The following is a 16,346-nucleotide window of genomic DNA, read 5'->3' on the forward strand; positions in this document are numbered from 1 at the left end:
TCATTAGCCAAGGGCTTTTGCCTTTTCTTGCTTTTTATGTGCTTCCGTTGTGGGGCAAAAAAGATGAAGTTTCTATGCAGACTTTTCTTTAGTATTGCTTGAACAAGTCTCTCTCTCTCTCGAACTACCTACAGAACACAAGGCCGGGCTCAATCATGTTGAAGAATATTGAGGATATAAACCTTGCATGTTAGATGGGACCTGTGATCAAAACCATCCATGGGAGCAGTTAAGCTCTACTACCTTTCATCAGCGTATTAAACCATGGTTCCCACTCAAAGAAAGTAAGGTTTGCTAGACCTCTTGGTGCATTAGGCCTGCAGAACCCTGAGGGGAAAAAGTCTGTCTTAATCCTATGGAGCAATGGTAGTTTAAAACATTTGCACATAGAGAGGAACTAGACTCAACCCGCCAGTACACCAAAGTCTCCAGAACTGAAGGTGAGATGGGTCTTTGCAGGGCACTCAAAGCCCCTTCCTGGATCTAAATAATTAGATTTACTGGTAAGCAGAAAACGATGGTTGGAGCCAGTGTGCTCACCTTTCTTCAGGTTAGTCACACCTCTTGTGTAAGTCCAGTAAGAGTGACCTTCTACTAAGGGAAGAGGAAGATGACTGATTAGGACACCTTGCTACCTCACTGTCAGAAAGGATGTTCAGTATAACACCAAATGGCCAACAGCCCGTAATTATTTTTAGATTTTTCTTCCCAATGATAAAATCCAGCTCCTGTGGAACGATGCGAACTAACTCTGCATGAAGTTTACACAGTTCTAGAAGGGACCTCAAATGAATGGTATGATGCTAAATTCAGGCGTGCTTTGGAAAACTATTCCCATATAGCCCTAGGTAGCAGTGGTAAAACTGGATGGCTGCTGCAAACTCAGGATAACATGAGACACAGGGCTTTAAACTGGATTATTAATTACAGTGTTTACATGAGATGAAGGAAAAAGAGAGAATCGAGAAAATAACAAAAAAAAGACTGCAACATCCAAAAAGAAGAAAGAAGGAAATGTCTAGGACAATGCCGAGAGCAAGAGAGGTAGGACCCAATTCACACTATTAAAAAAAAGAGAATCAGAAGAGGGCACAAATATGCACAGGAAACAGGGTGTGTGTGCTCTGTATGCAGTGCTAGAGAACAAAAGTTAGACTGAACAGTTTTAGAAGCTGTGTGCAAGTCCCACCACTACCTGACTGGGATACCCATATGTCGAGATTGGGAAAAAGCTAGGCCTTTAGATTAATAAAGAAAAAGTGTGCATATTTTCCGAATCCAATACCCATGCCAGTGATTGGCACACTGTTACAGGGTAAACGCTGGAAACTTCTGCCATTCACTATTTTTAAAACATTACTGTGGTCCATACCAATGCAATCTGCTCTTCATTCCCCGAGAAGAACCACTGGCTGTAAATAAGGTTTGATTGCACTTTGGAGGTCTCTGACCCAGACACAAGGGGACCTTAAAACGACCATCACTGCCCTGCCTCTAGTACCAATAGACCATAAGGTTTTTGCAGGGACCATATAAAACGATAAAACTGCATAGCTGTACATTTCTAATAAGAGCTGTGGACGGAACCCTCAGAAGTCACAAATTGAGTACCCCATCTAAAATTTTCTAAAACTCTCAGTTTAGCATTTATCTACTGCACTCTCTGAAGTGCACATTTGTTCTTTAAATGCAAATGCCCCTCAGGGAACTCTGTCCTAGTTTGGGATTCCAGCTATGTCACTGCTCGTTCCACTCCTGTCATTCCTCAGGTAAAGTATCTCTCCCTAGTTCCTTGCCAGCTTGCTCGGTGTTGAGTTCTTTGTCATCAGTGTGTACAGTATTAAATGACTCAGACAGCGTTGTTTTGGCTGCAGTGAGGGGAATATACTGATGGGGCATCTTTTCGGCACAATAACTCTCTTGCCATTCCACTTCTTCCCAGGGTGACAGTGGGGGAATGGGTGAAGAAGCTTAGATAAAGAAAAACACAAAATAACTTGAACAGTATCGGGGTCTCCCAGAAAGAAAAGAACATAATAAGAAATATACATCTAACTAGATGAAGCAACACTGGCATCTACAGACGGAAATAAAAACATACATTGACATCAGACTAAGACTATTCTCATGTTAACCAAAACATTTTAAAAGACACAGGGGCCAAGATTACTCCTTAAGTAATTTATTATTCAAATATTAACACATGAAACCCTCTTCCAGCAATGGTTGCAGTAAGAGAGGGTGGTGAGTAATGTAAACGCTCAAGACAGAGCAGATGTCTTTCTAAATCGAAACTACTTTTGTTATGCTGGACCAAACGAAGCCGCTGTGGTATCAGAATCTAGGCGACCAGTAAGCATTTGGGTATTCTCCTCAGTGCTCTTAAGGGAGAGTGCCACGACCGTTCACCTCCTTGCACTTCCCCATCACCGTTACAAAGTCAATGGGCGTGTTGAGCTATCATTTGCATCTCTGTTAATGAACCTCGCCAATTCAGAAGGGCACTGCCAGTGTCCCACACAATCCCCACACTAGCTTAAGCAAGGGCAAGCTTGCCGCCACCCGGCGCTGCGGTGGACCATCTCTAATCTGGGGGGTGGACTCACAGAAGTACGTGCACGCTATCTTATTTATCACAGACTGGACCTTCAAATGGCTTATGTCTGTGGGAGTTCAGAGCTCTACACCCAAAGCGGTGGGCGAATCTGAGGACCCCTCCAAGTCCTTCGACCGACGAGATGGGCAGAGATGTAGATCTACTTGTGAGAACTTCAAGATCTAGAGGCCATCTTCGTCCTGGCCAGCTTTCAACTAAATTGCTTTTGAAGCATATCTGAAAGGATTTATTTCTCCAGGATACAGAGGTGGCAGTAAGGTCTCCAGGACCTCAATAAAATAGCAGCACCGGACTGCTTTAGGACACTTGATGTATTGGAATGAATACTTAGGCAGGGCTCCTAGTTATGGGAGGGGGTTGTTTGGACTAGAGTTCTTATTTTTACAGATGCCTTTTTTTAAGTTGGTGGTTGTTTCTTGGAAGGTGATCTTTGGTGGATAAATGCATGACTTCACTTCATACAAATTTCCTCGAGTAAAGGACATAGGAAACAACCATCTTGAATGGCTGTATTGTAATCCATGCAGCCAACTGGGTAGTTTTTTGTTGATTTAGAACACTGTAATGGGTAGAGACTAATCTGATTATGTATTTCAACAGTTACGAACAGGGCTGCTAGGCGCTTCTCTTCCTTTTTGGAACAGGCTAAGACCAAGCTGCTAGAGATGATTGGTTTAAGAAAGCTGATGCCCACAGCTGCATGGATAATCAAAGATAATCAAGCAAGAAACATGAAGTGCAGACACGGAATGCCCACTAGGAACCTTTCTTCGAACTTAACATTATAGATGGTGAACCTACAGATGTATGGATGAGCAATTACATTGCTAACAACAGTCAGACTGAAGGACTGCAGCATCACTATCTTATCACTATCAACCCAAGATGGGGCATAAAATAGAAAATAAACGAACGGGCTGTGCAAACCTTCACAACATGTCAAGACATACTAGCAGCTCTGAAATGGAACCCCATCCTAAAGCCTCACAAGACGATTAGAAATGGAATGCGTCATAAAGCACCACAAGGCGACCTTCCTTAGTTCTCTCTCTTCTCAGGGGCCACACTCTTTTAGACTTAAGAACCTTTGCAGATAACTTGCAAATGACCCAAACCACTTTTCCATCCTATGCACTTTGGGTTTAGGTCAACGTCATGTCATTTTATTGCCCCACATACGTCTTTATAATCCTCCCACCATCAACAGAATGTACTATCTCCACATCATGAATGTTTCATACACAACAACTCCATTAACAAATAAATATACACATTTTCACTTCTATTCACTACGCAAACAGAATAATATAAACTACATGAACAGATCCTGAAGCAATTCTTTAATCTATAAAACAACTAGCTTTTTGGTAGCTTCACTTTTTGTGAAATGGGCTGCCTACTTCATAGAACCCCAGTTTAATGCCTAAAAACCACAATTTGTATAACTTGTGACTCACCGCTCATTCTGCATTTGTGTAGACATCGGATTGAGAGTAGGGCTGACAGATTTGTTTCTTTCCCAGATCATGATAAGCTCTGCCATTCTCTCCTCCGCGCACTGAGCAGTTAGACGTGCCTCGGCATCCTGATCCCAGCAATCATCTATCGTCTCCTTCAGTGACCGTACAGCCTGTAAGATAAAATTTGTACACACATGCACGTTATAGCTAAGTAAAAGATCTGTTTTTTATAAAGAAAAAAACCTTAGAAATTCACAGAAAAAATAAATAAAGGTTAAAGTAATGTAATAGGTGAATACGTCAGTGACAACATTAACATTTTGAACTAGAAAAAAACAGACTCTCCATTTATAGTTAGCAGAGCTAACTATAACTTACGCCCACTCCATGCACTGCTTATGACAGCACATATTACACCACTCATGACATGTTCTATGGCATCATGTATGACATCACTGATATCGCTCAAATCCCCCCCATACAGCCAACCGCACCCTGCACACTGCCTTTGTCTGTGGGCAGTGAGGGGTTGGTCATTGGGCCTGGCCCTCGGGACCCCATCACCCAGAGCCTTCTTTTTTAATTAAAAGGAAGGGGGCTGTGCTGCCACCCTCCCTGAGCCTCATTAGGCCTTGGTGACCCCATACCCCAAGGCCGTACATGTAAATTCAAAGGGGAGGGTGTACGCCCCTCTCTGAGCCTTGTCCCCAGGGCCAATCTTTTAAATGAAGGTCAGGGATGCCACGTGGCCCCTGTCTCCAAAACATTATCGTCCCCAGGGACTCCATTCCCCCCCCCCCCCCCCCCGGGCAACTTAAATAAGGGGGAGGAAGCCGTGTGCTTGCCTCCCCCTAACTCTGCTCTATTACCCGGGTCAATTTGAACCCTGGGGACCTCATCCCCTGGGGCCCTGTACTGTTAAAGGTGGATGCCCCGATGTCCACCCAGGGCACCCACCATACTCTCCCTTGGGGCTGCGGAGGGAGCCTTGCAGGGGGCAGCTCCTAAAGCTGCCCCCTCCAGGTGGGAACAATATTTTGAAATGTTTTTCTGACCCTTTAATGTGGGCAGGGGAACAGATCAAAAGTCCGCTTCCAACAGGGGGGAGCATCTTCAAAGCTCTCACTTGTTGGAAGCGAGCTTGGTATTTGCTGTCACTTGGCAGGAGTTTTGGAAATGCTTCCGCCAAGCAAGAGCTAACACAGGTTTCCCTGTACATGCTGCTGTGTACAGGGAAACTGCTATGTCCCAGGTGTGGGATCTGTCCGACGTAGCATCTGAGCCACCTCCAGGGGATGAGGTTAAGGGATGGGGTTAATGGCTCAGGAAGGGGAGCTGCGCGGCCCCATTCACTTAAAGTAATCTGACCCTTGGGGTGGGCTCTCTTGGGGCCACTGATGGCTGTGGGGGGAGGGCCGAGCTCCCCCCTCTGCATACACAATATATTCAGCCTGAGGGTAGGCTCCCGGGGACCTCTGATGGCTCAGGAAGGGGGCCTGTGTGACCCCCCCATACACAATATGTTTAGCCCAGGGTGGGCTTCCTGGGGCCACTGGAGTGTCAGGGAGGGGAGCCATGCAGAGCTCCCCCTACCCTTTATGAATACAGCACCAGCGGGGGGCTCCCCGGGGCTTAGACTTAATAAGCACGGCACAGCCAGCACGAGTTTTGCAAGATTGCAGCATTTTCTGTCAATGTGCCTCCCCTGACATTCCCAAGGGGCTTAGTGGGATGGTATCCCTACCCTACTCCCTTATATTATTTTGTTTTTTCTAACTTCAGGAAGGGGACTAAGTCCCCAAATCGTGTAATGGCTGCCAGCAACCTTTTTCTCAGGCTGGAGTGAGATGACCCAAGCAAAATAAAGCTCCCTGAGCCAATCAGAACGCTCCATTTTCAAGCGCTTGAGGTATTGCCTGCCAAGTTTACTGCCAAAGCTGATACAAAACCGGTTGAATTGAGGGTCAATGTGGGGCACATAATCCATGGGGGCCATATCACCACGATTCATCTTTTAAAAAGTCCAGGTAGACATTTCCTACTTTTTAGAGTTTCCCCCAGGAGCTGCCATCTTTAGTGGGGTAGCGCTCTAGTCGTAGGCTATGCCATGCCTATTTAAAGCTGGCCACAGTGCAAACATGTATCGCTTGAGGTATTTGCTGCAAAATTTTACTGATACAAAGCTGATATTGACTGGACTACTAATTAGTATAATTGAAGACATGTACTTTATTCGGTTCTCTTGCACAGTCCACTTACACATTCTCTCTAATACATCTTCCATTTTAACTTGATGTTTGCCTAATTGTAATCTGTGTGAATCATAGTGCGTTTTTACTGTTCTTACTATTGATTGAATTTGTGGGACTAAATTATGTTGATTGAGGGTTAATGTGGGCTACATAATCCATAGGGGCCATATCACCACGAGTCCTGCCTTAAAGACTCCAGGTAGACATTTTCTACCTTTGGGAGCGTCCTGCTACAGCCACCATTTTAGTCTGGTAGCGGTTCTACTCATAGGCTGTGTCCAGGCCTATTTAAAGCTGGCCACAGTGTGGATGTGCACAGCAGGCCAAAAGCAAGCTCCTCTGCGACTGGCTAGGTCTAGGCGCCAGCAACCGTGCCCAAAAATATACTTACTCACCAGAGGAAATCCGAAGCCTACAGCCAGTGTGTCACCTATTAGATTCACAACTTCAGGTGAAGTTACAAAAGTTAAGGATTGCTAAATTTAAGTAATCCCCCAGTTAATCCTGTTAAAGCTATGTTAAATCCATCACACAAGGTCTCTCTCCCAAATAGCAGGGTAGGAAGTACTAATCACGTCGGATCTTGTTCTCACTTAGACTCGCTATCTATACCTTACCTAAACACACACACTCTAGTAAAGCATCAGATAAAAAACTTCCATCTACTAGACCCCGACTCCACAGATATTCTGTTTTTGGCTGACGCTTGGCTCACTGATGAATCCTCGCCTGACATTTTAGCAGCCCCTCCTGAGGACTACCACATTTGCTTTCCAACAGGGTGGCTGGTAAGACAGGTGGGCATTGCAACATTAAGAAAATAAAATCTAAATTAACTTGCCTCAACATCCCTGGTGTTGACAGCCTAATGATTAAAATGGAGTACCAGACCTCTCCATTTATATGTATTCTTAAATAACAGGTTCCGGAGTAGATGCAGAACTTTCCCCGGCAGTTTTATGAACTAATTTCTCCCCTTTTAATAGATCATACACAAATCTTAATTCTCAGTGACTACTGGGCCAATGACGAGAATAACTGTCAGAAATCTTTAGACTTCTCAGACTTCCTGAGTTGCCTTAATTTATAACAACACGTGTCCCCACCCACAACAAAGGCCATACACTTGACCAGGTCCGGTTGATTAATCTCCAGCTGCTCGACCTAATTTTATCACCACGTGTTTGGTCTGATCACTGTTTTATTAAACTTTCCCTGCTCGGGGTCTTTCTCCAAAAATATAAACCCCGCCTTGGAATACTTTCAAGGAACTGGTCTCGGGTTGACAAACATCTTTTGCAACCTTCTTGCAACCACCATCCCGAAAGCGAAACAGGACACTGACTCCATTTAAAAGGAGCTATCCTTTTGTTACTGCAATAAATATCCACGCCCCCTTATGCAAGTGGCGGGAAAGACTATTTTCCCGGAAAGCAATACATTTATAAAATCCATCCTAGAGATTATAAAGCCTCCCTCTTGGAAGCAAAGTCCTCCTTCTTTGCTAATAAAATTCTCCTCTCCATGAATAACTCTAAGGAGATTTTTTTAAATCTAACCCTGACAACCTCACACTACCTTTATCCCCTTCGCAGAACCTTTGTGACTCACTCAACACTTTTTTCATTGACATGATCATGACTATTTAATATAGCATCCCAGCTAGCATGCTTTTAAATTATGTTACACCTGAAGATAATAACCATTCCATCCTAACCATTTTATAGAACTCTTGGCCAAAGTAAAATCTGGCTCACCCAACCATACTAGCGCTCCCACAGCCCCCCTCCACCAAGTCCTAAAATCGGATTTCTCTACCTTCCCTGGTCCTGCATTGACCCTTCTTAATTCCTCCCTCTGTCAAGGTCATGCACCTATCTGAAAAACTATTGCCTAATATCACTGCTGCCTTTCCTTGAAAAAGTGATGGAGGCCCATGTCGCACAATGTGTCTGTTCCTTTTTTGAAGGATCAAAATTCTTACATTCATGCCAAGCCAGCTTTTGCCCCACACACTCCACATATTCAGTAATCCTTTCTGTGGTAGATGACATGCGTTGGGAATGCAACAAAAGCTACACTGAACTTAACTCTCTTGGCTCTCTGAGCATCCTTCAACATGCTTGACCATACTTTTCTGGTGGATTGTGTCAATGCCACAGGACTGCACAGCTCAGCGCTTAAGTGGATCACATCGTCCCTAAAGTCACACTCCCAATCTGCATGACTTTCTCCTTTTATGGCAACAAAATCCCATCAGGATTGCAGAGTACTCCCGGGCTCCTCCCTATCACTGCATCCCTTCAATATATACATACATCCCCTTATTCATGCACTTAAAAACATGAATTGCATTATCTACAACAATGCTGATGATATGCAACTAGTTTTTAAGCTGGAAGGAAAACATTCTGCCTTTATTACCACTTGAAATACACACCCAACAGGACACTGCGTTGCTCTTCTAAGATTTTTTTGTTGGTACCTGAATTAAAAAATATATAAAAATAGGAGATTGGGGGGTTCCAGATTTTCCGTCTTGGACCCCAGCACCTGAACTATCTTTCTCTTTAGAAACAAATGGTCCAAACCTACAATAAATTAAGACAGTGGGGGTGCTAGAGAGCCCGAAGCAAAATGGCTGTACTGTAGTGGAACTCTCCAGATCAAGGTCCAACATACAGTAATTATCCTTGCCTGAAGGGCCCCCCCACTTCTGTAGGCGACCACCGAATATTAATTGCAAAAAGAAGGGACAGAATACGCAAATTCCTAGCGCACTAACAAGCAGTGCCCAGCTGCGAGGATCACGAAGACGGCAGCGGCCCTAGATTGATTAAACTGTGAGTTGGGTGGTGCAGGAGAGACCTGCTGGAAGCGGGGTAGAAAACGAAGCGGAGGAAGCCCAGTGACCGGCGAGCAAGTAGAGTTGCTGAGGTGTGCGAAGGAGGAGAGTTGGCACTGCCAGAGTCTCGATAGCAACTGAGTGCCCAACTGGCGGGCGCCGAGCCAGTTCCGACTGCATTAGGCCGGGAAGATGGAGCGAGAGCAGTGAGTGTGGTGCTGGAGCTCCAGTCTGCAGCTGTGGGCGGGTGGCTACTGATAACTACGCAATATAACGTGTAAAGACTGTGCTACGTGCCTGGGGGACCCAGTACTGACAGGAGGACTACGAAGGCAGTTTTTGTGCATCCCTGTTGTGAGTGGCCCGGCACTCCCGCTAGGTTAAAGGATGCCACTGTAGTGGGGCCCTTGTGAAAGCTATGGCTGGTAATAAAGGATGACCACGAAACTTCACAGTGAATTGACTCTGCACTCCCGTGGCGCCATGTAGAGCAGTGGGTCGATATACTGAGCAGTGAAGCTGGTTGGCTGAGGGAGAGACAGAGGTTTGACCTGCCGGGACTCCGCACATGTGCCTGGGAGGAAATAAGGCAGGGTGGCATGCAAACACCAACTTATAAAACAGGAGCAGGAGCCTGGGGGACTGGTGGACCACTGTCGGCACTGGCCAAGGACAAAGTACATTAGTGACTTAGCCACAAGATGGCCTGTGAGAAGGGGAAGAAAAAAGAAGCGGAAGGTCATTATTTGCAGGCGACCCAAGTAACAGGTGTGCTTGCTACCATGCAACTTGAATATCAGAAGTAGTGAGGAAGGCTGAGTAGACAAGAAGGACGAGCCTGGAAGGACTCCCAGGTGGCAATCGTATGAACTGGTGTGCTACCATGGGTGACATACCTAACCAGGCGAAATGGGAAAGGCAGACAGGATTCAGTTGCGAATTACCTTTGAGACCCAATGCGCTCATAAAACCACTTGAGACACGTCGCCTGGAAGCAATCCAGGGGGAATCCTTCGAGAGATAATGGCTCATTAGAAACTACACTGCTGGCCATGCAACACAGTTTACAGTCCATTGACAGCAAAATAGATACCTTAAATGTGCATGTAGACCAAATGGCGGCTAAACAAACAGGCATGCAACACGTCTGACAGATGCGGAACAACGGATATCCACCACCGAAGACCTGCTCCAGACTATAAGGGAAACATGCCTGAACATGGAGAAGGAGTTAGCCGATATTTAACAAAAAAATTAAGATCTTGAAGCGAGATCGAGGAGAAACAATACATGCATTCTTGGTGTAGCAAAAACCACCAATCACTGAAAAATAGAAATATTTGCAGAGCAACTCCTTCGAGATGTGTTTGGCGGATCAACAGTTCTCTGACATGCTGATCGTTGATCCCGGGGGCGAGACCCCCACCTGAAGCGCCACCCAGGCCTATACTAGCACGATTACTAAATTATCGAGACTGGGATTCACTGCTTTGGCTCTCCAAGGAATGTAAGGCATTGCAATTTCATGGAAGTGAAATTGACGTTTACCCCGAGTTCAAGACAGGAAGACAAGATTTTGTCAAGTTAAAAAGAAAATGCAAAAAGCGGGAGTGGAATATACCTTGCTGTAACTGGCCCGGCTCCAAGTGTATACATCTGAAGGACAGAAGATCTTTGGCACTCCACAGGCCGCCATGGAGTTCATTAAGAAAGCTGGACTGCGACGTGGAACGGCCCAAGATAATGTTCCAGCATGATAACTACATGGCACTGTAACATGTAATGGGAATGTTGTTTTGCCCATAAGGATTATTAATCTATTGCCTCGTGTTAATCTATACAATGCTGTGCCGCAATTAATTGCATTATGAGACTATGGTGCTTAGGGGGACTCAAGCTGTAACTCACCTCAAAGTTTTGTCATGGAATGTGAGGGTACTAAATAGCCCCAAAAAGATTGGGCAGAGTTTAATTTATGCTTGGATCTGGGAGTAGATAGGTCAACGGCAGCCAATAGTTCAGATAAATAAGCTGCCAAAATAATGAGGGAATACATTGTAGAATACGGTGCCATTTATATATGGCGGATATGTCACTGTGGTTCGTAAGCTTCCTCAAACATGCGCAGAAGGTGCGGAGCCAATATGTCTACATCCAGTTCCTGCTGTTTGTTGTTGTGGACCCCGATCCTGTTCCTGCCGCCGGTTCCTGCTGCCAGCAGCGGTGATCTTCATTTGTTAATTTACAGCTGGTCGCTAAAGCCGGCAAGGAGAGTACCCTTCCGTTGCCTTTTGGTCTGGCTTCCGCAGCGAGTGTGTTTCAGCGATTGATGGGTCAGATGTTTGGTAGCCTGAAGGATGTATTATTTTTTCAAGATGATATACTTGTGATGGGTGAAACAGTTGATGAACACAATGTCACACTCAGAAAAGTACTCAAGATCATTGGAGAATCTGGTCTAAGTCTGAAAAAGGAAAAATTTATTTTTTTGGTTGAGGAAATTGACTACGTCGGGTATTCTAGTGCTAAAGGGAGCATTAAACCAAAGAAAAGTCTTTTAGGGGCCATCAAATTTGCACCTGCACCAGCTAACAAAGACCAATTGAGGTCTTTTTTAGGACTGGTGGAGTACTACTCCAAGTTTGTAGATAAATTTGCAAGCAAGACTGAGAGTTTAAGGAAGTTGTTGAGGAAGGGGAGTAAGTTTTGTTGGTCTAATGAACAGGTGAGTTGCTTTGATCGAATTAAGGATGAGATTTGTGATGCAGGTATTTTGACAGCTTTTGATATTAAATTACGCTCTATCTTGACTGTGGATGCCAGTGGTACTGGTTTAGGAGCAGTATTATCACAAGTACATGGAAAACAAGAGAAGACAGTCACGTTTGCTTCTCGTACGTTGACACAGACAGAGCAAAACTATTCTGTCATTGAGCGTGAGGCTTTAGCGGCTGTATGGGGCACGGAATATTTCAGAACGTATTTGTGGGGGTTAGAGTTTACTTTGAGGAGTGATCACAAACCCTTATTGAGAATATTATCTGATGGTGGTGCGGGGAAGGGGTCAGCGAAGTTGGCTAGACTATCTGCAAGATTACAGGAGTATCTGTATCGTGTTGAGTATGTTCAGGGTTGGAAAAATGTTCAGGCTGATTGTCTTTCTAAGTTGTCCCTTGACTGGGAAAAGGTGGACGCTCAGTCGGTAAAGTCTAGTGATACGGATGATGCCGTGGCTTCTATCTGTGATGTTGTTGAATGGGGTTTAGGTACATTTACACTGGAGGAATGGAAGAATGAGATGGCAGCTGATGATTGTCTTAAATGAGTTTTTAAACTAGTCTCCTTAGTGATTCGAAAGGAGAGTACCCTTCCGTTGTCTGTTAGGCCTTTTTTGGATGTGTTGGATGAACTGTTGTGTTGTGGGGACAGCAGCGTATTGATGCGGGGGGAACGTTTTGTTCCATCGGTTGGGTTGAGGTTTAAATTATTTACCTTAGCTCATGAGGGTCATTTGGATCAAGGGATGATGAGCAGGAGACTGAAAGAGTATTTTTGGTGGCCGGGATTGGATGGACAGATTAAGTGTTGGGTGGAACAGTGTAGACTATGCAAAGAGAGTGAGAAGAGGTTGAAAGTAGGAGTTGGCAGGGTGGAAGGACATATTGAAGATCCGGGAAAACCTTGGCACACAATTTGTTTAGATTTCATTGGTACGCTATTGGAAGTTCTGTTTCAAATGCGTTTCGCAGTAGTAGTAATGGATGTACACTCAAGATGGTTAGTGGTTAGGTTTGTATGTGATGTCACCACGACCACAACCATAAAGGTTTTAGAGGATATTGTCATGGAGGAAGGCATCCCCAGGGTCCTTATCACAGACAATGGCACTCAATTAACTTCGAATGAGATGTGTTTGTTTTTGAAGAATTGTGGAGTGCGACACACCAGGACACACTCCCTATACTACCCACAGGGTAATGGAATTGTTGAGAGAATTAACAGATTTATCAAAGGAACAGTACAGTTAGCTTTGGTTATTCATTGTAGTGTGCAGAAAATGATAATTGATGTTGTACGAGCATATCGCTCCACGATTCATAGTGCTACTGGCGTGTCTCCTTTCCGAGTGATGAGAGGGAGATCAATGGGGTCGAAATTGATTCCTTCTTGGCTTCAAGAGTGGGTTGCATCTGGTGGTGAAAAGACGAGTGTGCCCTCTCAACATGAACATGGATTGATGGTGGGAGACTGGGTCAAAGTCAAGTCAGGTAGAGTAAGGGCAGGTGTTTCAAAATTTAGAGGCCCTTTTCGTGTGAAGCAGGTGGGAAAATTGAGATTGAAGGAGGAGAGAAGTGGAATGTGAGGAATGTGGCCCTGTATCAGAGGGGTGGAAAGTGTGTTTCAAGTCAGGTGGAGGATGAATGTCCTAGCTCCTTCTTCTGGAGTGATGAAGGAGGATCTACAGGAGGTCCTACTTCTGGTGTAAGTCACGGTACTGATCCTGAAGCTGGAGAGAGCAAATCACAAGGTACCAGTGCAACTCAAGAGAGAGAATTCTCAAACAAAAGGAGTTGTTCGTGAACAATCGATGAGGACTCGCAAGTGTCCTAGTTATTTGAAGGACTATATTTTGAAGTAATTACGTCTCACAAATTATTTAATAATTTGAAAGACTGTGTTATGAGGTAACAACTTGTCTGCTTTAGACGTTCTCTGTTTTAAGTTAGTTATTTTCCTTATTACATTATTGTAATTTTAGCATTTTTTTTCTATTAGTTGCTTTATGTGAAGGCAAGAGGATATGTTGTGTGTGGGTTCTTAGTGCGTTCTTCAGAACGCAAGCGGTCTGAGCATTCCGGAGATGACAGTTAAATCTGTTTCTCCGGAGTGGCTGGACGCTAGGTCGCGCTTACGAATAAAGTTGTGTTTTGACTTAGCTTTGCTGTGGACCTCACTGTCTTTGTCCACTTCAATGTACTTTTTTGGGAAAGTTTTGTGAAGAGTCATCAAAAGAGACCAAACTTATTAGCAAATCAAAAACTGCTCTTGCTATGGAAAAGTAGACTTAAGTATAACAACTTATTGGCAACTGCCACTCGGGAAAAAAAACAAAGGTTACAGGGATGTTCTAGTTAATTTCTGAATTTACTCACATAAAACCAAAGATATTCAGCAGTTATAGTTAGTTATTTCAAGTAACTGTAACTCACGTCCTTGCCATGCATTGCTAATTGCCCCACATATTACAGCACTCATGACAACCTTTATAACTTCAATAAAAATATTGATGAAACATTAGCAGTCAGATTTTCGAAGAAAAAACTGTGCATGGTGGGGGTGCGAATTATTGTTACCTTAGGGCGCGAGTTATGGTTACTTGAAATAACTAACTATAACTGCTGAATTTCTATGGTTTTGTGTGAGTAAATTCAGAACTTAACTATAACGTCCCTATAACCTTTGGTTTTTTAAGTGAACTTCTAAGCTTTTTTAAAAATTCTATTTCCTAACTATAAGGTCCCTGTCATTTTTTTTCACTGAAATTCTATACAATAACCCAAACCACCGTCGCGCGCGGTGGGGGTTGGCTGCCAACCTAGCCCCGCGTCCAGCATGGGCTTTGCCCATGCGTATGGGGTTGGCTGTCCTGGGTGTAAAAATAGGTGTGAGAGGGTGTCTCTGGGTGTGAGAGTAGGTGTGACAATGTGTGGGTGTGAGAGTAGGTGTGACAATTTGTGGGTGTGAGAGAATCTATGTGGAAGTGAGTGTGGGTGTGAGAGTGTCTGTTGGTGTGAAAGTAGGTGTGAGAGTGTGAGTGGTTGTGTGGGCATCAGTGCAGGTCTGAGTGGGTGTGCAAGTGTCTGAGTGGGTCTGTGAGTGGGTGTGTAATTGTCTGAATCAGTCTGAGTGGGTGCATGAGTGTCTACTTAGGTCTGTGAGTGAGTGCATGAGTCTTTCAGTGTGTCTGTGGGTGTGTGGGTCTGTGAGTCGGTGTGTGAGTGCCTGAGTAGGTCTGTGAGTTGGTAAGTGCATCCTGAGTGAGTGTTATGAGTTTATGGGTGGGTCTGTGAGTGGGTGCATGAGTGTCTACTTAGGTCTGTGAGTGAGTGCATGAGTCTTTCAGTGGGTGTGTGGGTCTGAGAGTGTGTGTGTTCGAGTGCCTGAGTAGGTCTGAGTTGGTAAGTGCATCTTGAGTGAGTGTTATGAGTTTATGTGTGGGTCTGTGAGTGGGTGCATGAGTGTCTAAGTGGGTCTCTGAGTGCAGGTGTGAGTGTCTGAGTGCATCTAAGAGTGGGTGTGTGAGTGTCTTTTTGGATGTGTCAGTAGCTGAGTGAGTGACTCAGCCACAAAGGGATCTCACCTGCCCCCTTTTTAATTTCTTTTTAATTAATCTTTTTATTTAACTTTTGCTAAGTACACCAACTTGACACCATCATGTACTCAATATGTCAACAGTCAAAAGATAAAAACCATACAGCTCTCCTCATCTTATTTATAAGTTGTCTTACAATGATTGTCAGAAGTACTGACCATCCATGGCATTCCCCCGCCTCACTCCACTCCAACCCTCCTCATCCCTGTACAATATCAAAGAGTTTCCAAATCTTTTCATATTTTCATAGCCATCCTCGGCTTTTATAAATCACTTGCTCAGCTCTTTGGTACCAATCCATTTCCTCGCTCCCACTCCTGTATCCCAGGGGACTCATTTATTTCCCAGGACCTCGCTATGTTCTGAATCGCCACCTTTGCTGCCAACATTAAGCTTCTTATGTCTGGGCAACCGTTCCTCCCCCCCTTATGTGTAGGATAAGCCAGCGGGCTTCCAGTGACATAGTGTGCCCGGTGCCCCTAGGCATTATGTTTGTCACCTTTCGCCAATATTCCTGAGTTGTGGGACAGGCCCACAGGACAAGAAAAAAGGACCCTACCCCTCTGCAGTCTCTAACACAATGGGCGGAATCACAACGCCCCAGTCGATATAGGAGTGTACAGGAGTAATACACCCTCTGCAATATCCGGAGTTCTACCATACTCTTATTGCATTCTCTCTTGGGACCAGCCCTTTTATACAACAAGATTCCATAGCTTTGCACAAAATATCTACCCAAGTGCAGTTCTCTGCCTCCTTGGGTAAATGTCCAGTGTGTATTCTACACTACAGCTGTGTA

General features: G+C 44.6%; 1 protein-coding gene across 2 annotated transcripts in view; it reads right to left on the reverse strand.

Annotated features, from left to right (window-relative positions):
- Nucleotides 1–16,346, reverse strand: part of BMPR2 (bone morphogenetic protein receptor type 2) — a 516,537-nt gene that overhangs the window by 78,757 nt on the left and 421,434 nt on the right. For both annotated transcript variants that reach the window (XM_069226041.1, XM_069226042.1), the window contains exon 11: nucleotides 4,075–4,247. In XM_069226041.1, coding sequence (XP_069082142.1) covers nucleotides 4,075–4,247 — 173 coding nt within the window. The remainder of the gene's footprint in view (nucleotides 1–4,074; nucleotides 4,248–16,346) is intronic.

The sequence above is a fragment of the Pleurodeles waltl genome, chromosome 3_1, assembly GCF_031143425.1.
Source record: "Pleurodeles waltl isolate 20211129_DDA chromosome 3_1, aPleWal1.hap1.20221129, whole genome shotgun sequence".
In the NCBI taxonomy this organism is placed as follows: Eukaryota; Metazoa; Chordata; class Amphibia; order Caudata; family Salamandridae; genus Pleurodeles; species Pleurodeles waltl.